This window comes from Rhinopithecus roxellana, chromosome 10, assembly GCF_007565055.1.
Source record: "Rhinopithecus roxellana isolate Shanxi Qingling chromosome 10, ASM756505v1, whole genome shotgun sequence".
Classification (NCBI taxonomy): Eukaryota; Metazoa; Chordata; class Mammalia; order Primates; family Cercopithecidae; genus Rhinopithecus; species Rhinopithecus roxellana.
In genome coordinates, this window is record NC_044558.1 from 84,944,407 (window position 1) to 84,967,452 (window position 23,046).

General features: G+C 47.9%; 1 protein-coding gene across 2 annotated transcripts; it reads right to left on the reverse strand.

Moving 5' to 3' along the window:
* Window positions 1–4,265: 4,265 nt before the first annotated feature.
* On the reverse strand, window positions 4,266–20,130 carry MLEC (malectin). 2 transcript variants are annotated; one of them, XM_010368304.2, is made up of 6 exons: window positions 19,478–20,130; window positions 12,117–12,295; window positions 11,064–11,240; window positions 10,912–10,969; window positions 9,525–9,750; window positions 4,266–5,659 (listed from the first exon to the last, which is right to left on the reverse strand). In XM_010368304.2, exons 1-6 carry the CDS (start codon window positions 19,707–19,709, stop codon window positions 5,326–5,328), a joined length of 1,206 nt encoding a protein of 401 aa, XP_010366606.1. In that variant the 5' UTR covers window positions 19,710–20,130; the 3' UTR covers window positions 4,266–5,325. The 2 variants fall into 2 exon arrangements, with proteins under 2 accessions (XP_010366606.1, XP_010366607.1); XM_010368305.2 differs by having other exon boundaries at window positions 4,266–9,750.
* Window positions 20,131–23,046: the final 2,916 nt, after the last annotated feature.

The following is a 23,046-nucleotide window of genomic DNA, read 5'->3' on the forward strand; positions in this document are numbered from 1 at the left end:
CAGGGCTGACTCCCTCCAGCTGGCTGTTTTCCTCCCTGTAAGAGGTATGACAGTGGCTGTTTTCCAGGGCAGTCCCAGAGTAGCCAGGCAGTTTGCCTTCAAATCAGGCCAGGCAGGTGGGGCCCAGAGCTGGTATAACCAAGGTAAGCAAGACATCATCAGCTGGCATTTTTCTGCCAAGACTGAAAGTTCAGTCCTGCTTTCTGCTGCCTCCCTAGAGATGGCATGCATTGAATTAGCAAGTCATGGCTGGGATTGCAGGTATGCCCTGTGGTCTGGGACTAAGAGCTAGTAATTTCTTTAGTACCAAGTGACTCCACTATCTGGATGAGGGCTGTTTTTTTTTTAAAGATGGAGTCTTGCTCTGTTGCCAGGGTGGAGTGCAATGGCATGATCTTGGCTCACTGCAACCTCTGCCCTCCCAGGTTCAAGTGATTCTCCAGCCTCAGCCTCCCGAATAGCTAGGATTATAGGTGTGCACTACCATACCTGGCTAATTTTATATTTTTAGTAGGGACGAGATTTCACTACGTTGGATCTCAAACTCCTGACCTCACGTGATCCACTTGCTTCAGCCTTCCAAAGTGCTGGGATTATAGGTGTGAGCTACTGCGCCCAGCCAGAGGGCTGTGTTTTTTTTTTTTTTTTTTTTTTTTTTTGAGACGGAGTCTTGCTCTGTCACCCAGGCTGGAGTGCAGTGGCCAGATCTCAGCTCACTGCGAGCTCCGCCTCCTGGGTTTACGCCATTCTCCTGCCTCAGCCTCGCCAGTAGCTGGGACTACAGGCGCCCGCCACCTCGCCCGGCTAGTTTTTTGTGTTTTTTTAGTAGAGATGGGGTTTCACCGCGTTAGTCAGGATGGTCTTGATCTCCTGATCTCGTGATCCACCCATCTCGGCCTCCCTAAGTGCTGGGATTACAGGCTTGAGCCACCATGCCTGGCCCAGAGGGCTGTTTTTAAAAAGCATTATTTATTATTTATATTCCACCTGTTTCCAAAAGAGATTGCTGGCATATTCCAAAGTCACAGCACAAGATTGGTGAGTAAAAATTCATATAGCCTCATGGAGGGCAGTACCTTCAAATTTTTAAATGCATACATTGTTTGATCCAGTAATTCCTTAAAGGAATTCCCTAAAGAAACACCTGCACATATGCACAAAGACGTATGCATAAGCATGTTCACTGCAGCAGTTTGTACTGGCAAAAAATGGGGAGTATCTTAATGTTCATCTACAGGGGACTGGTAAAATCAATTACAATATAACCATAAGATACTGTACAGCCCTTGAGAGTGAGAAAAATCTCTATGTACTGACCCATCTATATGAACTAACTCTCTAAGACATATTAAGTAAAAAAAAGGCACTGAATGGTATGTATAGTATATTCCCACTTGTTTAAAAAGACTGTGTGTGTATATACATATATATATATGTAAATACATTTAAAATGAAAGATACACACCAGACTGTTCTCTGTATTATCCTTTAGGGATTAGAGGGATAGGGAAGAAAATGATTTTTCAGGCCTGGTACGGTGGCTCACACCTCTGATCCCAGCACTCTGGGAGGCCAAAGTGAGCGGACCACTTGAGCCCAAGAGTTTGAGACCAGCCTGGGCAACATGGCAAAACCCTGTCTTTACCAAAAATATAAAAATTAGCTGGGTGTGCTGGCTACACACCTGTACTAGTTCCAGCTGCTCAGGAGGCTGAGGTGGGAGGATTGCTTGAGCCTGGGAGGTCAAGGCTGTAGTGAGCCAAGATCTTGCCACTGCACACCAGCCTGGGAGACAGAGCAAAACCCTGCCTCAAAAAAAAAAAAAAAGAAAGAAAAGAAAATGATTTTTCACATTTTGCACTCCACTTTTTTAAAAATTTATTTCTGTATATATTTACAGATCCTTATATCACCAAGTCTTAAAAGTTAACTTTTTCAGAGAAATAATGAAACCTCCATGTAAACATAGATTCATCAGTTATCAATACTCAAAAGGTTCCTCTTTAAAACTAATACATCATAGCACTAAAAGCACAGATTTTGGGGTCAAACAGCATTGGGTTCCAGTCTCTGCTCTACCACTTAGCAGCTATGTGACTCTGTCCAGGTCGTTTCTCTCCTGAGGCCTTTGTGCCTTCGTTTACAAGTAAGGCTACTCACAGGTCTTTCCTAGGATTGTTATGAAGAGGAGACACAAATTGGCACCAAAAAGCACTATGCTGGTGCCAGGAAGAGTATCCCATGAATGGTCGCTATAGCATTATATACAAGTGGCCTCTTTCTCCAGGCCCCCTCTGTTGAGAGCAGGCACACAGGGCAGGCGCACAGGGCAGGGAGAAGCCCGTGGAGCCAGGTGGAAGAGTGTAGTGAGAAAGCACGTGGAGTTATTTCCTACTAATGTTAAGTGGTGAGGAACAAACAAAACTGAGACTCTTGGGCCAGAGCGCTGCAGCGAGATGCCTGTGGCCTTAGGTTGTTGGAGAGCAGAGGCAAGCGCGCTCCAGGACCTCCATGCTCCGCCTCCTTTCTGCCTTGACCCCTCACCACTGTGATAGCAATGAGCTTTCCAGTAAGTACTGGAAAAACTCATCTCTCTTCCTTTATGGGGGATGGGGGGTACTAAGTATGGAGAAAGTCTCACCGGCTCCAGCCAACCGGGAGCCTGATTTCCTTAGTAAGATTAAGATCTGAACCCACAGAGTGGTCCAACCCAACCCCGGTACTTGGCCCAAGATCTTCTGTCAGACAATTTCCCTCCCTGCAACTCCCTAGAGCGGGAATTCTTCAGGTCTCTTCCCCATTTGGCAGCTCATGCAAAGCTACTTGAAATAGTAACAATGAAATCTGAATTAGGAAAGAACTCCAGTTCTGGGGGGCTCAGCCTAAGAAAGAGGCTCTGCGGGCCTCCTGGCTTGTTTGGGCCCTGAGAACAGACTCCATCAACACTGGCCTCCCTCTTGGAGCTGTACACTGAATTCTGCCCTTCACGGGATAACCGACGGAAGTCGGCCAAACTCCTGTCCCTCCACCTCCACCCCTCCCCAGCCCTGCAAGCCAGCAGTCTCCATTCCCACTCGGAGAAATCCCACAAGTAGGCTCTGGAGCCATGCCACCCAGTACCATGAAGAAATGGATGGCAGCAGAGGGTAATCATTAAGAGCAGGAGTCCTGGTTTAAAACCCCAGCTCCACCTTTTGTTGGTTGTGCTACCTTGTGCAAGTCACTTCATCTCTTAAGGGGAATACCAACTGGTTTGCTGAAGATAAAAGAGAGACAACATCTGTAACAAATGCTGGGCATTGTGCCCAGCCCGTTCCAAGAACTCAATAATGGACAGCTGTAATTATCCTCACAGCTTTAAAGAGCTTGGGCTTTGATGGCAGACAGACTGGACTTGAACCCAGGCTTGACCATTTACTAAATAAGTCTGGGGTATGTTACTGAACTTTTCTGAGCTTCAGTGTTTCTTTTTGTGTGTGTGAGAGAGGCTCTCTGTCACCCAGGCTGGAGTGCAGTGGCAAAATCTCAGCTCACTGCAGTACTGACCTCCTGGGTTCAAGTGATCCTCCCACCTCAGCCTCCTGAGTAGCTGGGACTACACGCATGCACCACCATGCCCAGCTAATTTTTGTATTTTTAGTAGAGACAGGGTTTCGCCATGTTGCCCAGGCTGGTCTTGAACTCCTGGGCTCAAGCGATCTGCCGTCCTCAGCCTCCCAAAGTGCTAGGATAACAGGCGTAAGCCACCACGCATGGCTTAACGTTCCTCACCTGTAAAATGTGGCTTATAAATTATAGGAAAAAAAATCCCTCCTCCATTCTGCTCTTCCTAATGTGTAGTCAACAATGACAAAACACCAGAAAAGGAGCCAGCAGAGAAAAGTCTCCTATGGCTTAGGTGAGCTTAGCTTGTCCGTGGGCTATCACAGAGGCTAAGGGAATGGAGAGGAGAGGCAGCAATGGGCCCAGTGTGCCTTTAGAGTGGGGCAGTCCGTGCCCAGTTGTTCCAGTGAAAATGAAAACAAATTTTTTTGTCCTTAAATGTGCTGCTAGTTGAAATGACCAGGAAGGGTTTTACAGAATGATTCCCCTAAGCAAACATCCCAGAGAGAAGAAAAGCAAAAGACACACAGCTAAATGGACAACAGTCCCCAGCCTCATCACAAGAGAACTCTTCAGAGCCAAGTGAACCCCTGGGTCTTCTTTTTCCCACCCCATCACTTCAGCGCTTTGTAATCCAGTTCAAATTCAGTCCCAACACAGAGTGTCACTGCAAATTGTTTATTAAAACACAAAGCAATGGACAGTGAAAAACATCCTGATTTTGTACTTTTTGGTGGGAATGGGGTGGGACATGGAAGGGGTAGGGTCAGATGGAGACAGCCCAGAAGGAAAGCCAGCTCTATCCACCCCTACAGCCTCCCCGGCCAACCAGGTTCAAAGTTCGTCAATTATATCTCACTGTGCCGCTGTCAACACATGTTGTGGCTACTGACAAAGAGTTGGTTTGGCCTCCACAGAGAGAGGATGGGAAACTAGAAGAGAAGCTGCAAGGGCTAAGAACTTGACGCTTTCTCTCCAGTACGTGGTACACAATAGAACAGCCAGGCCCAATGTGGAAGGGTGGGGTTGGTTTCCTGACAAGCCAGGTTAGGTCAGTAATGGTTGAAGAGGCTGCCCTGAGCTCAGAATGGGCAGCTGGTCCTAGCCTGGGAGAACTTCGTGGAAGGAAAAGGTAACATTCCTTAAGTTCAAGGAGAGAACCAATCCAGGGTCAAATTTCTTTTCATTCCCTGGATCACAACACACCAGGGAAGAGAGGAGTCAAGAATGTCTCTCCCTGCCAGTGCTCCCCTCCTACCTCCCAACTCGGCTCTCCCTTCCCAACAGTTGTCCTTTGAAAGGACGGAAAGCGCACTTCAGTTTGTTGTTGTTTTTCCTCATACTGAAATAAAGCACTGAAGCTCAAAATAGAGGTGAGAATGGAGTTCTGCTTTCCCCAGTGCTATGTGCCCCCATCTCACAAGACTGCCTGGATGCAAGAGGTGCCAAGGCCCTCTCTGCCAACTCAAACAGGCGCTACTGTTTCCCTGGCTGCCAGCACAATCCTGGCTCCTTGTGTTTATACTCCTGGGGGAACTCGTCCCAGGAGATCCATCCTGCTCTTTTCCTGCCAACCTAGCTAGTCCCCAAATCACCTGCTCTTATCAAGATGATCTGGCCCCCCACAGTAAGCCAGACAGAAGGCAGCTGGAAAGGACAGGCCAGACTGGAAGCAAGCCACACAGATGCAAAGAAGAAACCCGCCTTCACTAGGCAGCAGATCTATTGGTACCAATCTAGTCTTATAACAAAATGAGGAAATCTAGCCCTCTTGCCCCAGGAGAGGTTTAAATACAGAGAGTCATAGCTTGGACTGAAAGAGAAAAATTGCTCTGATCTTTCTAAATCTTGAACATTAAGGCTTCTTTGCAATTTTCTTAGAGTTCTTTGATCATTAATTATATCTTTCCATCGAAGAGAAGCAGATTTCTTCTGAGATTTCTGATCGGTTCCTGGGTGTTTCTGGTTCTGCTTCAGTGTACTATCACTTTGCCTTGCCTCAGTCTCTCCTTCCTCCGGGGCCACAGAAGAAGGCCCAAAGCATACCCATCCTGCCCTTGGAAAAAAAAAAAAAAAAGAAAGATTCGTCTCTCACTTTGGAAAGCTCACCTACTCTCCTAGGTCATTTTGGAGAGGCATGGAGGACAATATTCCATGTTGCCATTTGATGCCATTAAGGATCCTCAAGGCAAGAAGACACTTGAATTATGCCAGAGTAGGCCAGTAAAGGGGAGGGAAGGGACAGGGAAGCAGCCCCATGGCAGGGACTATAGGACCCCTGCCCAGACCTGAATCTAGAGGGAATGCCCCACCCTGGCTCAGAGCAGGAGAGGAAAAGGCACTGTGCTGACCGGGGTAGGTCCTCCCCCGACCCCCAGGGAGGGCAGAGAACCTGCTCATTCTTTCCCTGGGTTTCCCAAGGTGAGCCAGTTTCTAGGGAAAGGGATGTTAGCACAAGGAAAAGGAAAATACTGCTGCTGTTTTCCGAAGTTCTCAGCTGAGGTTTTAGAAACCATAGCCAGGCCTTTCCTAGAGGCAGGATAAGAAGGAAGAGAAATTCCTTACAACAGAAGCTTCTCCCAAGAGATAAGTCAAAACCACAGTTTAAAGCTGGACCAAACAGTTCCCAGGCACAGAAAGGGGGAGGTAAACCTAACTCAAACTTTGCCCTCTCATCAAAGCCTAAGTGTCCGCTAACGTGATCCCAGTAGCTCTTAGGCAGTGACAGCAAGAGAACACGAACACACTTTCAAACCACCAGGTGGCCCTGTAGGCAGGGCTAGTCTTCCTGGGAGTCTAACGCCATTGACACCTGAAGAAACTATCTTCGCAGTGATAAGAACTCAGGGTGTCCACTGAGCAGCCTCTCCTCAACAATGGAGATTTTTCAGAAAAATGAATCTGGTTTAAGGGACACAAATCCCACAGAGTTTCTTGGCACGATGTTTCAGTAAGCATGAGTGAGACCCAAAAAAGTCCGATTAGAGACCAACTGGCCTCAAAGCTAGACTGCAGAACTCTCAGCCAATCTCTGCAGCAGACATCTGCATCATCCTCCCAGAAATTCAACTCAGGCCACACTTCTGGCAAAAGAAGTTTCACCCTGACTGTCCTAGTTTTCAGCCAGCTGGGCTCAGTGGGGTCTAAAAACCTAGGACAGAGTGTAGATCCAGTAGAGGAGCCCAGGCCTCTCCTCCACCCACCCCTCACTGGTACCCCTCACCACCTCCCATGCATTCCCTATGGTGCAGCCTCTCAGTCCTAGCACTAAGCTCAAAATGCAGATAGGGGAACAAACAGTGCAAAAAGCAAAAGGTGAACAACAGAGTAATTCTTGACACATACAGTACAAAAATAAAAATAATCCCACCCCTTTAACCTAAACTTCATGTACCTGTATCTTGGAGGAGCCACAAAACAAAAACAAAAACAAAAACACTTTCAAGTTCAGCATCATGAGCCAGCTGTGGCCAGCCCCAGGCAGCTCTTGTTAACTGGATAGACTTGGCTCCAGGGGAGTCTACCCCAGCCCCCACCATACTTCTTCCTGTTTCCTCACTTCCCCTTTAGTTTTTGTTAACCATAGAAAGATGTTCCTTCCTTTCGGACACAACCAGAGAGGAAAGCGCCCATCCCTAACCCTGAGCTCAGGGGAAAAGGGTGGGCTTGGAAACAGAGGCAGAAGCAAGGCTGCTTGGCTTACAGTACCATTAGGAAATGGCCCCAGGAGTCAGGGCTTCCTTCTGAGACTCTGAGTCACTGAAGGGATGTGTTGAGGTGGAAGGCGGGACCCCCTCCTTCCTCAGACAGACCCAGGCAAACTAACAAACAAGGCAAAATGGAGGCAGCCAGTCCTCCTCCTTCATCTTGACTAATCCAATGACAGTGGCCCAGGGCTTTGGGGAATTTCGATGCGACAGGAACCAAAGCTACTGCCAGAAAACTAGTTAGGATGTCAACTGCCGCAGGCAGGTGGTCCCCAAGACCAAGGCTACAGTACCTTATCCTTTAGAAGCAGGGGAGCTGTGTGAAGCACTACGGGAAGTGTACCTCTGACTGCAGCCTCAGGCCACAACCCTCCAGCTGCCTGACTCAATACCCTAGCACTGAGACCCAAGTCACAGCAAAAACAACAGGCTACAATTCTCAAATGACTAAATGCTGGCCTGGAGTAATCATTAAAGAGCAAAAACCCAGGACATGAGCCAAAGAGCTACCTATTTTGTCACACAAGGAGCAGTTCAAATATATAGAGCTCTTTAAAAACATATCTAATAAAGCAAACTCAAAATTAAACACATTCTAGAAAAATGGGCCTGGCCTGAGATCCTATATTGACTGCTCCAGCCCAAGCTGAAGCTAATCCTGCTGTCTCCCATCCACAAAATTCCTTTTAGCTTGGCTGGGTCCTCCTTCATTGTTGCCCTAACTGGGAAATGGACGAAGGTGACCGGAAAGGAGGGGACCAGGGAAGCTTCATTTCCTATAGAAATTTTTTCAGGGAATTCAAGACCGACACTTAGATGCTAAGGTTAGCTTCAGAGCTGCCAAGGCTCTGGCTGACTGGAATTCTTTCAGTCCCATCACACCAAGAACCTGACTGCTACTTGGACAGGGAAATGAAAGGACAGGGGAGGGAGGGGCATACTATTAAGATCAATAAGAAGCGTCACTGGGCCTATATAGCTAATTAGTCTAGTTCCTTGAAGTAGCTCTAGGCATAAACCAAAACTGGCTGAACTGTGACACACAAGAACATGGGAATAAATGAACATCAGATACCAGACACTCTGAACAGTGGTCAGTCACTTAGTAGGGCTCAAGTCTCTGAGGTTGCTCTTAAGCTATGCTAACATAAGCCTTTTCTAATCCAAAGACCAGAAGAGACTTTTAAGGTCAAGTGTTCTGTTGCTGCAGGCTGGAAAGCATCCCTGCCCCCTGGCAGCAAGACCCTACAAAGGGGCCAGTAAAGAACTGCTGGGTCAGGTCCTCCTGGCTGCTGGCTCAGAGATCCAGGGAGGGAGGTACCAACAAGGTGAGGTGGTAAAGGAGAAGACATTCAAGCAGAGAACCCCAAATCCCCGTGTCTCCTTCCCTTCTTGGCTATAACTTAGTGGGATGGTTGAGAGGGAGAAGAAATTTCAAATGAGCCAGATTAAGGAAACAAACAAACAAACAAACTGAGAAGAAATCAAGTCCCCAACAGGCACTGAAATCAAAATGATTTGTTGTGGTAACAAGTCAGAGGCGATCTGAGGACCCAACATAACCTAATCGTCTTGGATGCCGGACAGTCTATAACTAGCACATGCCAGGGAGACAAGCAATGACAAAGCTCAACACTAAAGGTGGGACCATCACTGGATTAATCCAGAAAGGCTTCCAGATAAGGAAGCATTTTCTTTCTTTTTTTTTTAAATCTCCCTACTTTTCCACCCCTTCACACACGTTCTTTCAATCCCAGGACATCTGAAGTCTTATCTAGACATAACTTCAGAACATACCTAACTCCCAGTGCTGGTCGTCTCAGGTAATAAGATGGCATTTCCCTGCTGTTAATTTCTAACCTAAAAGAAGGAACAGTGACTCCTCTGAGTTCAGAGTCCTTTCTACTAGGTGTACAAATGAGGATCCTTGAGCAGGAAGGATCCAGTTTATCCTAAATATCCTCAAGAGGAAAGAGACGGCTGGGGGCCAGCCATAAAGAGAGGACGAGGACCTAAGCAGGTCTGGGACCAGGTGGTGAATGAGGGCTGCTCTCTACTCGCTCTGCCTCTTTTTGTCTCCTTTAATTGGTGTTTTGTTTTTTGTCTTTGTTTTTTTCTCATTAATCATTGTGAAAAATATAGAAACCAAAACCAATATGGCTGGTTTCTTTCCCACACCCCTCCACCCTGTTCAGGATGGTCATTTGTTCTCACAACCGGCAGAGGCAGAAGAGGGTTGGAATGAAGACTCCGAAGGCCACCAGGATGGGAAACATGAGGCTGCTGTTGTCCGAGGCATAGGGGTTGGGTGTGCGGGGGCCTGACTGCACCCGGTTCTTATTGGTCTGTTTTTTGAGATTAGACCCTTCATCATATTCTTCTTCTTCTTCTTCCTCTTCTTTCTTCTCCAATCCCGGATGAGGCTGAAGCTTTGGTACATCTAACACAAGGAAGAAAACACTGTTAAGACCCATAGCATGTAAGTAAGAGAGACCCTTAAAAGCAGCAAATAAGCCACAATAAAGAGATTCCTGTGATTGAGCCCAGGTCCAGAGAAAAGACCAGAAGTAGCAGAAATAGCCTCTGGTCTACAGAACAGTAGAGTCCTGCAAAAGCCTGAGATTTAACTAGGAAGTAGAAAAAGCCCTGCTCATAGGGAGGCTCACTGTCTCACCTTCTGCTCTACTTTGACAGAGCCCCAAGATGACCAGACTGAACAGGGACAATGACCCGATGCCTAAACTTGAACTTCTCCAAATCCCGCCTCCTCCCACAAGCCCACATTCCCTTTTGATTCACACCACAACTGAAGAAAAGGTGACCCAGAGAGTTCTGGGTTCCCAGCACACACTGTCCCTCTGTCCTGCCTCCTCCTCAGGGACTTAAACACAGATCTGTTTGGTGGTAAGACATCCATCCTCCTAGATGTCATAATATCAGCATTTGGAGGACATCAAGACAACAGGATGAAATCCTCAGTGCATTCAAGATAAGTTGGGAAAAGTTACAGAGGTGGAATGGGGGAGAGATGTCACAAAGACACAGCTTTCTCTGCAAAAATCAGCCTGAGATGCTGGCAGCCAGGAGAATCTAAACCCTGAGAAAGAGATACACTTTAAGACTTGATCCCAAGGATAAGGAGACATAAATAAAGGAAGTTTTGTCCCAGTGCAGTCCAGCAACGCTGGAATCTTTCCGAGTATACCAAAACCCTACAGGACTCCTTCTTTTACCTTTTTTTCCCCTAGGAAAGAGATGTCAAACAAACAAAATAAGGACAAGTTTTAGATGATCCCAAATGACTGCAAAGGTCAGGGTACACCAATAGGTACCATTATTAATCCCAATTTATAGGGAAATTAGAAACATCCATCCAAGACAAACATCTGATTAAATGGCAGCAACAAGATATATGTAGACCTGACTCCAAAGCTTGTGGCTAGTACCATGTTATACTTCATCCTCATGCAACTGACTCTCAATCCCCTACAATTTAGCTTTAAGTGTTTCCAAAATAGTGATCAGCTCAATTACTTCCCAAGGGTTTCCTCAACCATATCCTTCCACCCAAGTCAAAAAATCAGGTCAAAACACAACTTACCATCCACCGTCCCAGCCATGATGTAGAGTGCACAGACTTTGGGATTGTCATAGTACCCCTAGGAAAAGGGAAACAGTAGTCAACCCCACACAGCAGCAAACAACTTCCCGTGTACCCACTCTCTTCAGCAATGGGCAGAATAGGGGAATTACCTTGACAAACTCAATGTAGAGTTTCCCTGTGAAGGTGGACACCTCCCCCTGGACACTCAGCTTCCCCTTTCTGATGCTCATAGGTATAATTTCATCGTGAGCTGTGCTATGGCCAACACGATCAAAGATATCCAAGTCCTTCACCACGACGTGGCCATTCAATCGTACATCAAATACCTTCCAGGATAAGAAAAGGAAACAATGTCAAAACCATCAGCTTTACATCCTTTCAAGCAGTTGGGCATCGTGCACCTTTTTGGGCTTCAAGTTCAAAAATAATTTAAGAAATGATGGGTCTGGGCCGGGCGCGGTGGCTCAAGCCTGTAATCCCAGCACTTTGGGAGGCCGAGATGGGTGGATCACAAGGTCAGGAGATCGAGACCATCCTGGCTAACACCATGAAACCCCCGTCTCTACTAAAAAATACAAAAAACTAGCCGGGCGAGGTGGCGGGCGCCTATAGTCCCAGCTACTCGGGAGGCTGAGGCAGGAGAATGGCGTAAACCCGGGAGGCGGAGCTTGCAGTGAGCTGAGATCCGGCCACTGCACTCCAGCCTGGGTGATAGAGCGAGACTCCATTTCAAAAAAAAAAAAAAAAAAAAAAAAGAAATGATGGGTCTGGATATCCAGGGTGGCTAGCATCCTTAACCCGGGTCAAATCAAAGCCATATTCCTTCGCTGCCCAGGAGGTCTTATACTGGCTTTAAGGAACAAAGAATACAAACAAAAAGCTTAGCATAGGAAGAAGGAAATTCACAGGAAGGGACAGAGGAAAAATAAGGCTAAAAGTAAGAAAGTGCAGCAAACCATGGAGGGAAGTAGCCAGGAGGGCCTTAACAGGATCCGTTAGTTGCCAAAACAAGGATTCTGGCTTTGCTTTCTGTCACTAACCCCCAAGGCAAGTGCAGCCTTGTGGACTATGGAACGTGCTTCTCTAGAGCTCATCTGTTCTTCCTTTCTGGAGAGGCTCTCACACTCTCTATCCCCACAATAGTGGATTGTCCAATAGCAGCAATGTCCCACTGGTCAAGCAGCAGCCTGACTAGGCCTCACCTTTTGCTGGGACTGTGCAAAGTAGACCTCGGCAAATTTCAAGACCAGCACGTAGTCCCCCTCCTCTTTGATGGGCACTTCATAGCCAAAGGTCTCCTCATTGTACCGCTCAGTTTGATACAGGATCTGGTCCTCAGGGTTGGAACGCAGGATTGGCAGTTTCATGCCATAGTCTGAGGCTGAGGACAAAAGACAAAGAGAAAGCACATCAGAGGCAAGACACAAAAGAAGAGCAAAGACCTCAGAACAGCCAGAGGCATTTCCAGGGCAATGCTAATAACCCTCTCCATATAAGGGGCCACCCACTCTGCACCTGGCTCCAAACAGAGCTCCAACAAAGGCAGGAATCGTACAGCCATTACTATGGAAGAGTAAAATGAAAGAAACTAAACACTAATCAGGCCAACAGCTCCTATAAACCTCAGAGCAGAACTTTCTTTTTTTTTTTTTTTTTGAGACAGAGTCTCGCTCTGTCGCCCAGGCTGGAGTGCAGTGGCGCGATCTCGGCTCACTGCAACCTCTGCCTCCCAGGCTCACGCCATTCTCTGCCTCAGCCTCCCGAGTAGCTGGGACTACAGGCGCCTGCCACCACGCCCGGCAATTTTTTTTTTTTTTTTTTGTATTTTTAGTAGAGACGGGGTTTCACCGTGTTAGCCAAGATGGTCTCGATCTCCTGACGTCATGATCCGCCCGCCTCGGCCTCCCAAAGTGCTGGGATTACAGGCGTGAGCCACCACGCCCGGCCTCAGAGCAGAACTTTCTAAAAGCACATTAAAATGATTTTTTCCCCCAACTCTATGGAGAACAAGTCTAACTCATTATCAGAAGAAAGTGCTGTGTTGCAGCTGCCTGGTTCCCCAAGAGGGAGGGCTTCAGAGAAACCTCCTAAAACAAGGAGGATGGCCAGGAACTCCATACAAGATGATCAAGTTCAAAGAATGTTTTCTCTCATTCAGAAAAGCCCAGAGTCTAAAACAAACAGGATATCTGCTTCGGAAAGTCATTCTTCATTGTCCTTACTAATAAAATTCCAGCTTCAGTTGCGCATTTTTTTTTATAATTTTCATTCAAAAAGTTCCAAAGCTGGTAAAAACAGGCATACAAAAGAAAGGTGTGATGCTAATTTCCTTACTTCCCACAGACTCACAAAACTCTACCTCACCTACTCACTTGAACATTCACTTAGATAAACCAACAGTAGAGAAAAAAGTTACTACTGCACCTCCAGTGCCTAGCACGGGACCTGGCACACAGTCACCACTCATACAGTTTGCTGAATGAACAAATGACAATGAAGGAGGTGCCTGCAAAGCAGTGAAGTCATGCCATTCTGTCCACAAGGCCAGAGCATCCTGCAGGGAAAAACAATCGGCCTAAGATGTCCAAGTCCTAGGGGAGCCACCTTTCACATTTCACAAACTGACAAGGAAAGAGAGAGGGTAAAAGTAAAAAGTTACTTACCTCGGGTCAGTATCAGAAGAGTAGAAAACCTCTCTTGCCCTGGCCCTCTCCCAACCTTGGTATAAGACAGTTGTATATATGTTTTCTTCTTCCTCTCGCACAACAAACTAAACTCCTGACCTCAGGTGATCCACCCTCATCAGCCTCCCAAAGCGCTAGGATTACAGGCATGAGCCACCGTGCCAGGCCAAATCTTTTTTGTGCAAATATAAGATATCACATTTCAGTCTCAGAGATAAATAGTTCTGCTTCCTCCAGAGAGTAGCCTGACTCCTTTATCCTATAAACACAGCAAGGCTTTCCAGTGCTCCATAAATATACTTTCCCAGCTACAGATGTAGCAGTCATGTAGTCTCTCCTCCCGCATGAAATTAAGATTTCAAGACTGCCTATGACCATGAAGACATCTGGCAACTCGATCCTTCGGGAGACGGCCAGGGGCTGTCATCCCCAGAGCTTTATCTTCTGAATCACCAACAAGGGAGAGGACATGGCAAAAGGTAAAAGATTAACAAAAAGACCCAGTGGCTGAGGTCAAGACCTCAAAAAAAATAAACATAACTGTTAACGGTTCCTGTAAGTGACATTAGCCACGAGATCAGATGGACCGATGAGACAATGGAACAGGAAACTCATTGCACTTTTGTCTTCAGACTTTTTTCTTCCTATTTCTCCTCAAGAAATCAAAGAAGAGTAACTGAGCAATGCATACAAAGGATGTACTGCTAACATGCTCCCCCTCCTTTCCAGCCTCGAAAAACCACTGCCCTGGGATACAAACCTATGAAGACTGAAAGACTGCTATTTCTCTTCCAACTGAGCTCTAAGAATTTCCTTCTTCCATAAGGACCGTGATCCTCACACATCTGGAACATTAACTACATTTGATTTATAGATACACAGAAAATTGTATGCATGTGCGGAGAGTTTTTTTTGTTTGTTTGTTTGTTTTTTTTGAGACAGAGTTTCGCTCTTGTTGTCCAAGCTGGAGTGCAATGGCACAATCTCGGCTCACTGCAACCTCCACCTACCAGTTTGAAGGGATTCTCCTACCTCAGTCTCCCGAGTAGCTAGAATTACAGGTGCACACCACCACGCCTGGCTAATTTTTTGTATTTTTAGTAGAAATGGGGTTTCGCTATGTTAGCTAAGCTGGTCTTGAACTCCTGACCTCAGGTGATCCACCCACGTCAGTCTCCCAAAGTGCTAGGATTACAGGCATGAGCCACCACGCCAGGCCGAATCTTTCTTTCTCTTGCCAAGTGGAAAAAGTGAGAAACTGACAATAATGTAATCTGTGGCAGTCTCAGTCCCACAGCGAAGAAAACTCAACCATGTGAATAAAAATTACTTAACAACCTTGGAATTACCTTTAAAATATTTCCCTTTAAAGCCCAAGTGGCTTTCCCAAGAGATCTGCCACATGCAAAGTTGAATTTGCCCGAGTCCCAAGAGATGCAGCAGCAAATAAGGATTTTTCTTCCCTCCTTAGCCTTTATGCATTCACAGAAAACACATTGTATTTCTCTAAAATACAATGAAGTAGACAGTCAGAATACTGCTGCAATTGGCATAATATAACTCAGTTAACCAAAAAGGAAGGGGGCCGAACGGCCTACATTATGTCTGCTCTTTCTTAGTTTTAGACAATGTAGTGACTAGACTCCTTGGAAAATTCAGCACAGGGTTCAGGAAAAGACAGACACAAAGTGTCGCTGAACAAGTTGTTTTCTCTAGGTCTGTTTTCTCACCTATAAAATGGGGACACCACCTATCCCACAGCATTGTGGTAAGGATAAAACAATCCGTATAAAGAGCTCAATACAATGCCTCACACAGAGAGAGACACAGAAACAAGGGTGTGCTAGCCAGGCAAGAATATGCACGTGATAAGCACTAAATAAATGCCTCCACTTAAGGGAGTTTAGGGAATGGATCAAAAGAAAGGGAAGTAATAAAACTAACTGGAAAACTGCAACTGGGAACCACAAGAGCGGGAAAGCCAGAATGAGCAGAAGCCTGTCCTCCATAACACAGCTGTAGAGCTCCCCTTGGTGCTCTAGCGTCACTCCCCACCCCACCCTCAGATCTCCTGGTCACCAGACTGTTCTTCTGGATCACTTCTTTCTCAAGTGAGGCCAGTACCTAAAGAATTGTTCTGAATGGGCTGAGACAGGGAACCCAGTCAGGGACCTGAATTTTCTCCCTGTGAACTTCCACTACTTGGAGGACCTGCAGATGAAGCCTGCCTGTTAGGTGACAGTAGAGGTAGAGAATTCTAAACAAATCCCATGGCTTTGAGCAAATCAGAGGCAGCAGTGACTCCTCTCTCATCCCATCTTTCAAGCTCTTATCTCCCCAAAGCCAAATCCTTCCCTGGCTGAAAGGAAGGCAGCCCAGGAAAGGGTCTTCCTTACGGTTACAGCATTAGCAACCTGATAGGCTCTGGTACCCAGCCAGCTTTTTCCCCCTCTGGAGCCATGTTCTGCCCTATTTTTAATTCCATGTAAAAGGTCATCAAGGAAAAAAAAAGTGACAGACACTTTAACCTACTCTGGACAGGAGCGTTTATAGCCTTATCAGAGATTTCTAAAGCATGAGAAGTTTTTTTTTTTTTTTTTTTTTGAGAAGGAAAACAAGGCTTAGAGATGCAAAGCAAGTTTCTCAAGGCTGAGCAACTTTAGCAGGTATCTTTCTGTGAAGAGGAAATAGCCTTCCCTAAATTCAAGCAAAATTCTATGCCCTTGGGTCAAATAACGAGGTCCTTTCCTAGTCAGAGTGAAGAGGAACTCAGAATGACCAAGTTACAAATCTGGAACATGGTCAGGCGCGATGGGTCACGCCTGTAATCCCAGCACTTTGGGAGGCCAAGGTGGAAAGATCATTTGAGGACAGGAGTTCAAGACCAGCCTGGGCAGCATAGAGAGACCCCTGTGTCTACAATAAAAAGCAAAATAAAAAATTTTAAGTAAATAAATAAAACCCCTGGAATGTGCCTGATACCAAAACCCCAATGTGAACGCTTCTAAACCACCACTTTCTGTAGTGGTGCTCCCATCTGTGGAAGCACACAGGCTGAAAAAGCCTTTCCCAGGCTGTAAGCACTAGTTATCCTCAAAGCAAAAATGAAATTCAATAAATATTTTGAACTGCTTTTGAAAGCATAAGCCACTACGTGCCCTGGGCCACACACAATTACAAGAATGTTGAACTACAAAGAAACTATACAGAAACAGCAAGTTCAAAAGAAAGCCAAACCCTTATCTGGACTAACTTGGTAACAAATACCTGAATTCATTCAACATAAAATCAACTTTTCTCAGCATGCTGGTAACAATATCACAGGCAGGTGGGAAAAGAAATAAGGCATCCAGTTCCTATTGCAATCAGTGTAAATAGCTGCGCGAGGCGAGGGTCTCCAAATACCTGGCACACCCTTATCCAAGCAGGCCCAGAAGAAAGGCAGCGTGAACAGCTGGACTTTCCTTGGTGCGACTAACTCCTTAGTATAGAGAGAGCTGCCTCCTGAGAGTGCAAGCTTATGCACATCTCAGCCCTGATCTAAAGCCAGCAAAATGCTTTTCTCAGGAACCTGGTAAGTGCAATGTTGCAACAAGCTGGTCCAAACTGCAGCTGACAAGCACCACCTCCCATTCCCCATCCATGCCTTAATACTGCTCCAATTCTTACCCAGATTGGTAAAATGGAGAGGGGAACCTTAGCAGGGAACCTTCATTTATACAATGTCCCAAGGGCCAGTGTCCAAAATAGGACTCCAGTACACACGAGCTTTGGTAGGTCTCATGTAATTTTACCTGCTACAATAAACTCCTCCCAAGGAACTGCAACCACGAGCCAATAACCCAAGGACAGAGATCTTGGCTGACTGCTGACCAGGCCAAAGAAACACACACACACACCACCTGCATCAGCAAATTAAAACCAGAATTTCTGAGTAAGGTCAGTATCTGGGAACTAAACCTGTGTGGTCTTACTCAGCTTTATCCTCTGCACAACAGACCAAGTAGGACGATGTAACCAATGTAAGGCCTGGTATCTGCTAAGTGAAAAGAAACCATCCGCTCAGTGCCCTCACCACAGCTATCTCAAGAGACAAAGTCCACAAACAGTCTAGTTTCCTCAAGGGTTCCTTCCTCCCTGCCCACACTCGTGAAGAAAGAGGAAGGGTCCAGGATAGAGATAGTAATAACCTCCTGCTATGAAGTCTGGCTTTGGCTGCTGTTACTGCTGCTAAAGACTGGAGCCCTGAGTCAGCTGAACCTAGGCTACTGTGATCTACATTCCAGGGCTCAACAAATTCCAAGACAAACATAGAACTTCAGAAAACAGCCCTGTGTCCCAAGACCCTCACATGTGTGAAAGGCAATAAACTCCTTAGTATAACAAACTCCAGGACACTGCCATCGACTTGGAAAGAACTAACTCCTTTAGTAAAAGCAAGAGCCAAATCTGGGCATCGCAGAAAAAGAGGGAGAGAAAGTGAAGAGTGAGTCTGTCTCCTGGTTGTCTGCAGGTGGCATACTGCCAATCTGGCTGCCTCTGAACCCAGCATACAGCGTCGATCTCCTTCCAACACAAGAAGCAAAGAACTTCCTTCTGAAACCTGTTTTCCAATCCCTCCAACAGAAGAAACAAAGATTATAAAGTAGATCTTCCAAAACAGTGGTCTCGGGGCAACCTACATCAGAAGCCCCTGGTGCAGAAACCTGGGTCCCAGCAAAAAAGCTCAATCTACTATAATCGATTTCGAGTGGGGACTAGGAATCTGCATTTTTAAGCAGCTGCCCTGGCAATTCTGACACACACTAACTTTGGGAAGGGAACGGCTGTGTTAAAAACTACTGTTGCCGGCCGGGCGCGGTGGCTCAAGCCTGTAATCCCAGCACTTTGGGAGGCCGAGACGGGCGGATCACGACGTCAGGAGATCGAGACCATCCCGGCTAACACGGTGAAACCCCGTCTCTACTAAAAAAATACAAAAAACTAGCCGGGCGAGGTGGCGGGCGCCTGTAGTCTCAGCTACTCGGGAGGCTGAGGCAGGAGAATGGCGTAAACCCGGGAGGCGGAGTTTGCAGTGAGCTGAGATCTGGCCACTGCACTCCAGCCTGGGTGACAGAGCGAGACTCCTTCTCAAAAAAAAACTATTGTTGCCCAACAAATCACAATCATTTTCCCCCTAAGCTGGAATTAGAACTCTCAGGCTCACCTAGGGGAGGTTGTAAGCATTCTCTGAGAGACCATTCGGATTCTTACACTGGTTGACCCAGTTCACCCACAGCCACCAGCCTCACGTGCAGGATGGCTTCCATAGAACCACCCTCTGGGGGCGGCCTGCAGATTCTACTTTTAAGCACACATATTCTTCGCTCGAAAAGAGGGCGGGGGAGCAGGCTACAATCAAACTTTCCTGGCCCATCCTCTTCGAAGATTCCTTCCTATTCTGGCTAAGAAGCCCCGCTCCTGCAGAAGGGGCAAGGAAAGCGGCCGATTCCTGGGTCGACAAGAATCTCCCAAGAACTGTCTCGACAGGAGAGGCAGGGGCACCCATGACCTACAACCCGCGAGGCCTGGAGGTGGCAAAAGGCAGCCTTCGTCATTTCTCTCCCAGCTTGGATGGGAGTGACGGGTTGAGAAAATGCAGGATGAGAAATCCAAATATAACTAACTTCTAGCCAACTCTCTGCCTGTATGACTCTAGGTACCCTGGAGCCAGTGCCAGGCCCTGAGCTCAGAGCAGGGCCCCGAGGAAGCTGCAGAGAGAAACTTCGCTCCAGAGACGCGGCCCCAGGGTCGAAAGGGGCTCGGGGCCCGTGGCCCCCGGCCGGCTGCGCCCAACACAGCAGGCCCCGGATCCCGCGGCTCGGCAGGGGGACTCTCACCTCGGCCCACCCGGCCTTCCAAAGGGTCCTTGCGGAAGTGGATCCCGTGCACGTCCACATGCGCCTCTCCGCCCGCGTTGACCGCCCAAATGACGCTCTCGGGCAGCCCGGCCCCCGCCGCGCTAGCCACGCCGGCCACGCCGAGCCCCGGTCCCTGGATCGCTGGCAGCAGCAACAGCAGCAGTCGCAAGAGCGCCACAGCGGTTCCCTCAACCGTCCAGGCTCCCAGCATGGCGGCCACCACCACGGGGGCAGCCCCCGCCGACCCTCGTCCTCGGCCGGCTGCCAGGCCACCCCGGACTCAGAAAAACAGCGCCAGGAACCGCTCCGCTTGAGTCGCCGGGGACATGTCGCTCTCAGGCCTCCTTCTTCTCAGCCACGGGTACCGCCTCCCACCTCAGGGACAACCTACCCCGCCGCCCGCCCCCGGCCACGACCCTGCAGCCAATCAGCGCCCGGCCCTCATTAATTACCCACCACCCAGCCGGGAAGCGCCCGCTCATTGCCTGTCAGGCGCGGGAAAGGGCGTGGCTTCTCCCAGGCGCCGGCCCAGCAGCGGGCACGAGATGGAGCGCGCGCAGAGGGAGTGAGTTCGGTTGAAGCGGCGGTTCGATGCGGAAGTGGCGGGTGCAGCGCCCAGGCGGCCCCGGAATCCCACAGCTGAATGGGAAAGGTGGCCTGGGGAGGAAGGTTTAGGGTAGGGCGCACTGACACGTCGCCAGCACTTCCGGTGCCCCGGCTCTTGAGACCAAATAGGCTCTGGAGGGGGCGTGACCGACTTCCCGCCCCCTCTTTTCTCAGGGAGAAGCGTGAGCATAAATTCTAGTAGGAGAAGCAATGGACACTCTCCATACCTAAGAGACTCAGTCCTTTTCCCCGCGTGAGGGAGACGACTCATGCTTTCCCAGAGAGGCCGCGGACACAGTTCTCCAGGGAACGAGTCCCACGAGGATAAGGCCCCGCCCCCTCCCCTTAGCGGGCTCGGGGCGGGTGGTAGCGTCCAGACGGCCGTCCAATGAGAAGGCTCCAACGCAGCGGAAACGCGTGGCTTTGTGAGCGTGGGGGCGCCGGGCTGCTCGCGTCTCCATGGCGACAGCCTCTGGCCGGCCTCCCTGGCGTAGGGGGGGGACCGGGGCGCCCTAGGCGCTGGTGGGAGTGGCTGCCGGCGGTGCGCAGACTGCAGGCCCGGACCGGGACATACACGGCCCGGGCTCCCTCCGTGCACCTTCGCAGCCGGAGCTCTCCCACACTGGCGATCCCTGCGCTTCGGTCGCTGCTCAAATTCCCATTTTTCCGATGGGGAAACTGAGGCCCAGAAAGAGACTAAATGTTGTCAAAGGGTCGCACCGCAAGTGTAGGGCAGAGTCAAGGCAAAAAAAAAAAAAAAAAAAAAACCATAAATACTGGTCGCTTTAGAAATTCTCCCTAAAAGGAAAAAAATGTATCAAGTCCCTACTACTAGGGTGTCAGATTTGGCAGATAAAGTATGAGAAGCCCAGTTATATTTGAATTTCAGATAAGCAAATGGGACCCACTTACACTAAAATAAATGCACTGTTTATTAAAATTCAAACTTAACTAGACTTCTTGTATTTTATCTGACAATCCTACCTGCTACTTAGGCAACGAGCTTTGTGCAACTACATAAACAAAAAACACACCTGGGGTCCCGCATGAGAATCATAGACTTTGCACAACCCGTAATGAAATTGTTTAGTTAGAACAGTGATAAGTGCTATACAGGAACAAAACAGGGTGCCAAAATACAGACTATCAGTGGTGCATCTGAATGCACCCAAATTCCTTCCCCTGACCCCAAATTCAGACCCCTCGGGGGTAACTTTTGGAAGTGTTCCCTCCCGGTCTCACTTTCCCCCCTATTTTGCAAGCATCTGGCCTTGCTTCCTCCGGTAGACATGTTTCCTGTCAAAGGTGTTTCTTTTTTTTTTTTTTTTCCTTCTTTTTTGGAGACAGTCTTGCTCTGTCCACAGGTTGGAGTGCAGTGGTGCAATCTCCGCCTCCCGGGTTCAGGCGATTCTGCTGCCTCAGCCTCCTGAGTAGCTGGGACTACAGGCGCGTGCCCCCACGCCTAACTAGTTTTTAAGTTTTTATTAGAGACCAGATTTCACCATGTTGGCCAGGATGATCGCCATCTCCTGACCTTGTGATCAGCCGGCCTCAGCCTCCCAAAGTGCTGGGATTACAGGGGTGAGCCACCACACCTGGCCTCTTGGGGTTTTTAATTCTACTCTTCTCTCTCTCAAACTGTCATCTTCTTAGGATCTTGACAACTCAGAGGTTTCAGTTACCCTCAAAGGAGGGGTGTGGTGCAAATGGGGAACAGAAACACAAGTATTGGTGATGGGGCTTCCTCCCTCCCAGGCAGTTAGTCTGCAGAGCCCATGTACCACTCACCGATTGCATTGCCACCAGGAGCTCATGTTTATTTCGTCCTCAAGGCAGTCTAGTCCAGGAGAAACAATCACAAAAATTGATTAAATTTTGGGGGAGGCCTCTAAAGGCCTTCTCTTGGTCTGTCGTGTCTTTGGTCACCCCAGAGGGTGAAGAAGATACCCGGCTAGCTCCTGTTATTGGGCCTTTCAGATGCCATTCATGGTTGGGCCCATCTTTGTACCAAGGAACCTAGCTCTCTTTCTGAGATCCAGCTGCTCATGAATTAGGCTGTCCTTTCTGTAAAACATAAATTCTGAGACCCTGGAGACAGCACACGGGATCTGAGCATGGGATCTGAGACAGGCTGCCTGCATCCCATGCCCAGTCTCATTTACCCACTGTGTGGCCTTGGGCAAGTGATGTACTTCTCTGAGTTTCAGTTTCCTCAGTTGTGAAATAGAGATACAGTCACACATCACTTAATGACAGGGATGCGTTCTGAAAAATGCATCATTAGGCAATTTTGTCATTGTACAAAGATCACAGAGTGTACTTACACAAACCTGGGTGGGGATAACCTCCTATACACCTAGGCTATATGGTCTAGCCCATAGCTCCTACACTACAAACCTATACAGCATGTTACCTTACTGGATACTGTAGACAGTTGAACACAATGGTGAGTATTTGTGTATCTAAACAAAAATACAGTAGAAACACAGTATTGGCCAGGCCAGTGGCCCATGCCTGTAATCCCAGCACTTTGGGAGGCTGAGGTGGGTGGATCACTTGAGGCCAGGAGTTAGAGACCAGCCTGACCAACGTGGAAAAACCCTGTCTCTACTAAAAATACAAAAATTAGCCAGGCATGGTGGGGGCGCACCTGTAATCCCAGCTACTCAGAAGCCTGAGGCAGGGGAATCGCTTGAACCCGGGAGGCAGGGGTTATAGTGAGCTGAAATCACACCACTGCACTTCAGCCTAGGTGACAGAGTGAGACCCTGTCTCAAAAAAACAAAAAAAAAAAAAATATATATGTATACACATATATATATACCTATATATAGCCAATATTATCTTACAGGACCACCATCGTGTATGTGGCTCATCATTAACTGAAATGTTATGTGGCACATGACTGGAGTCATTTATTTTACTTACTTATTTTTCGAGAC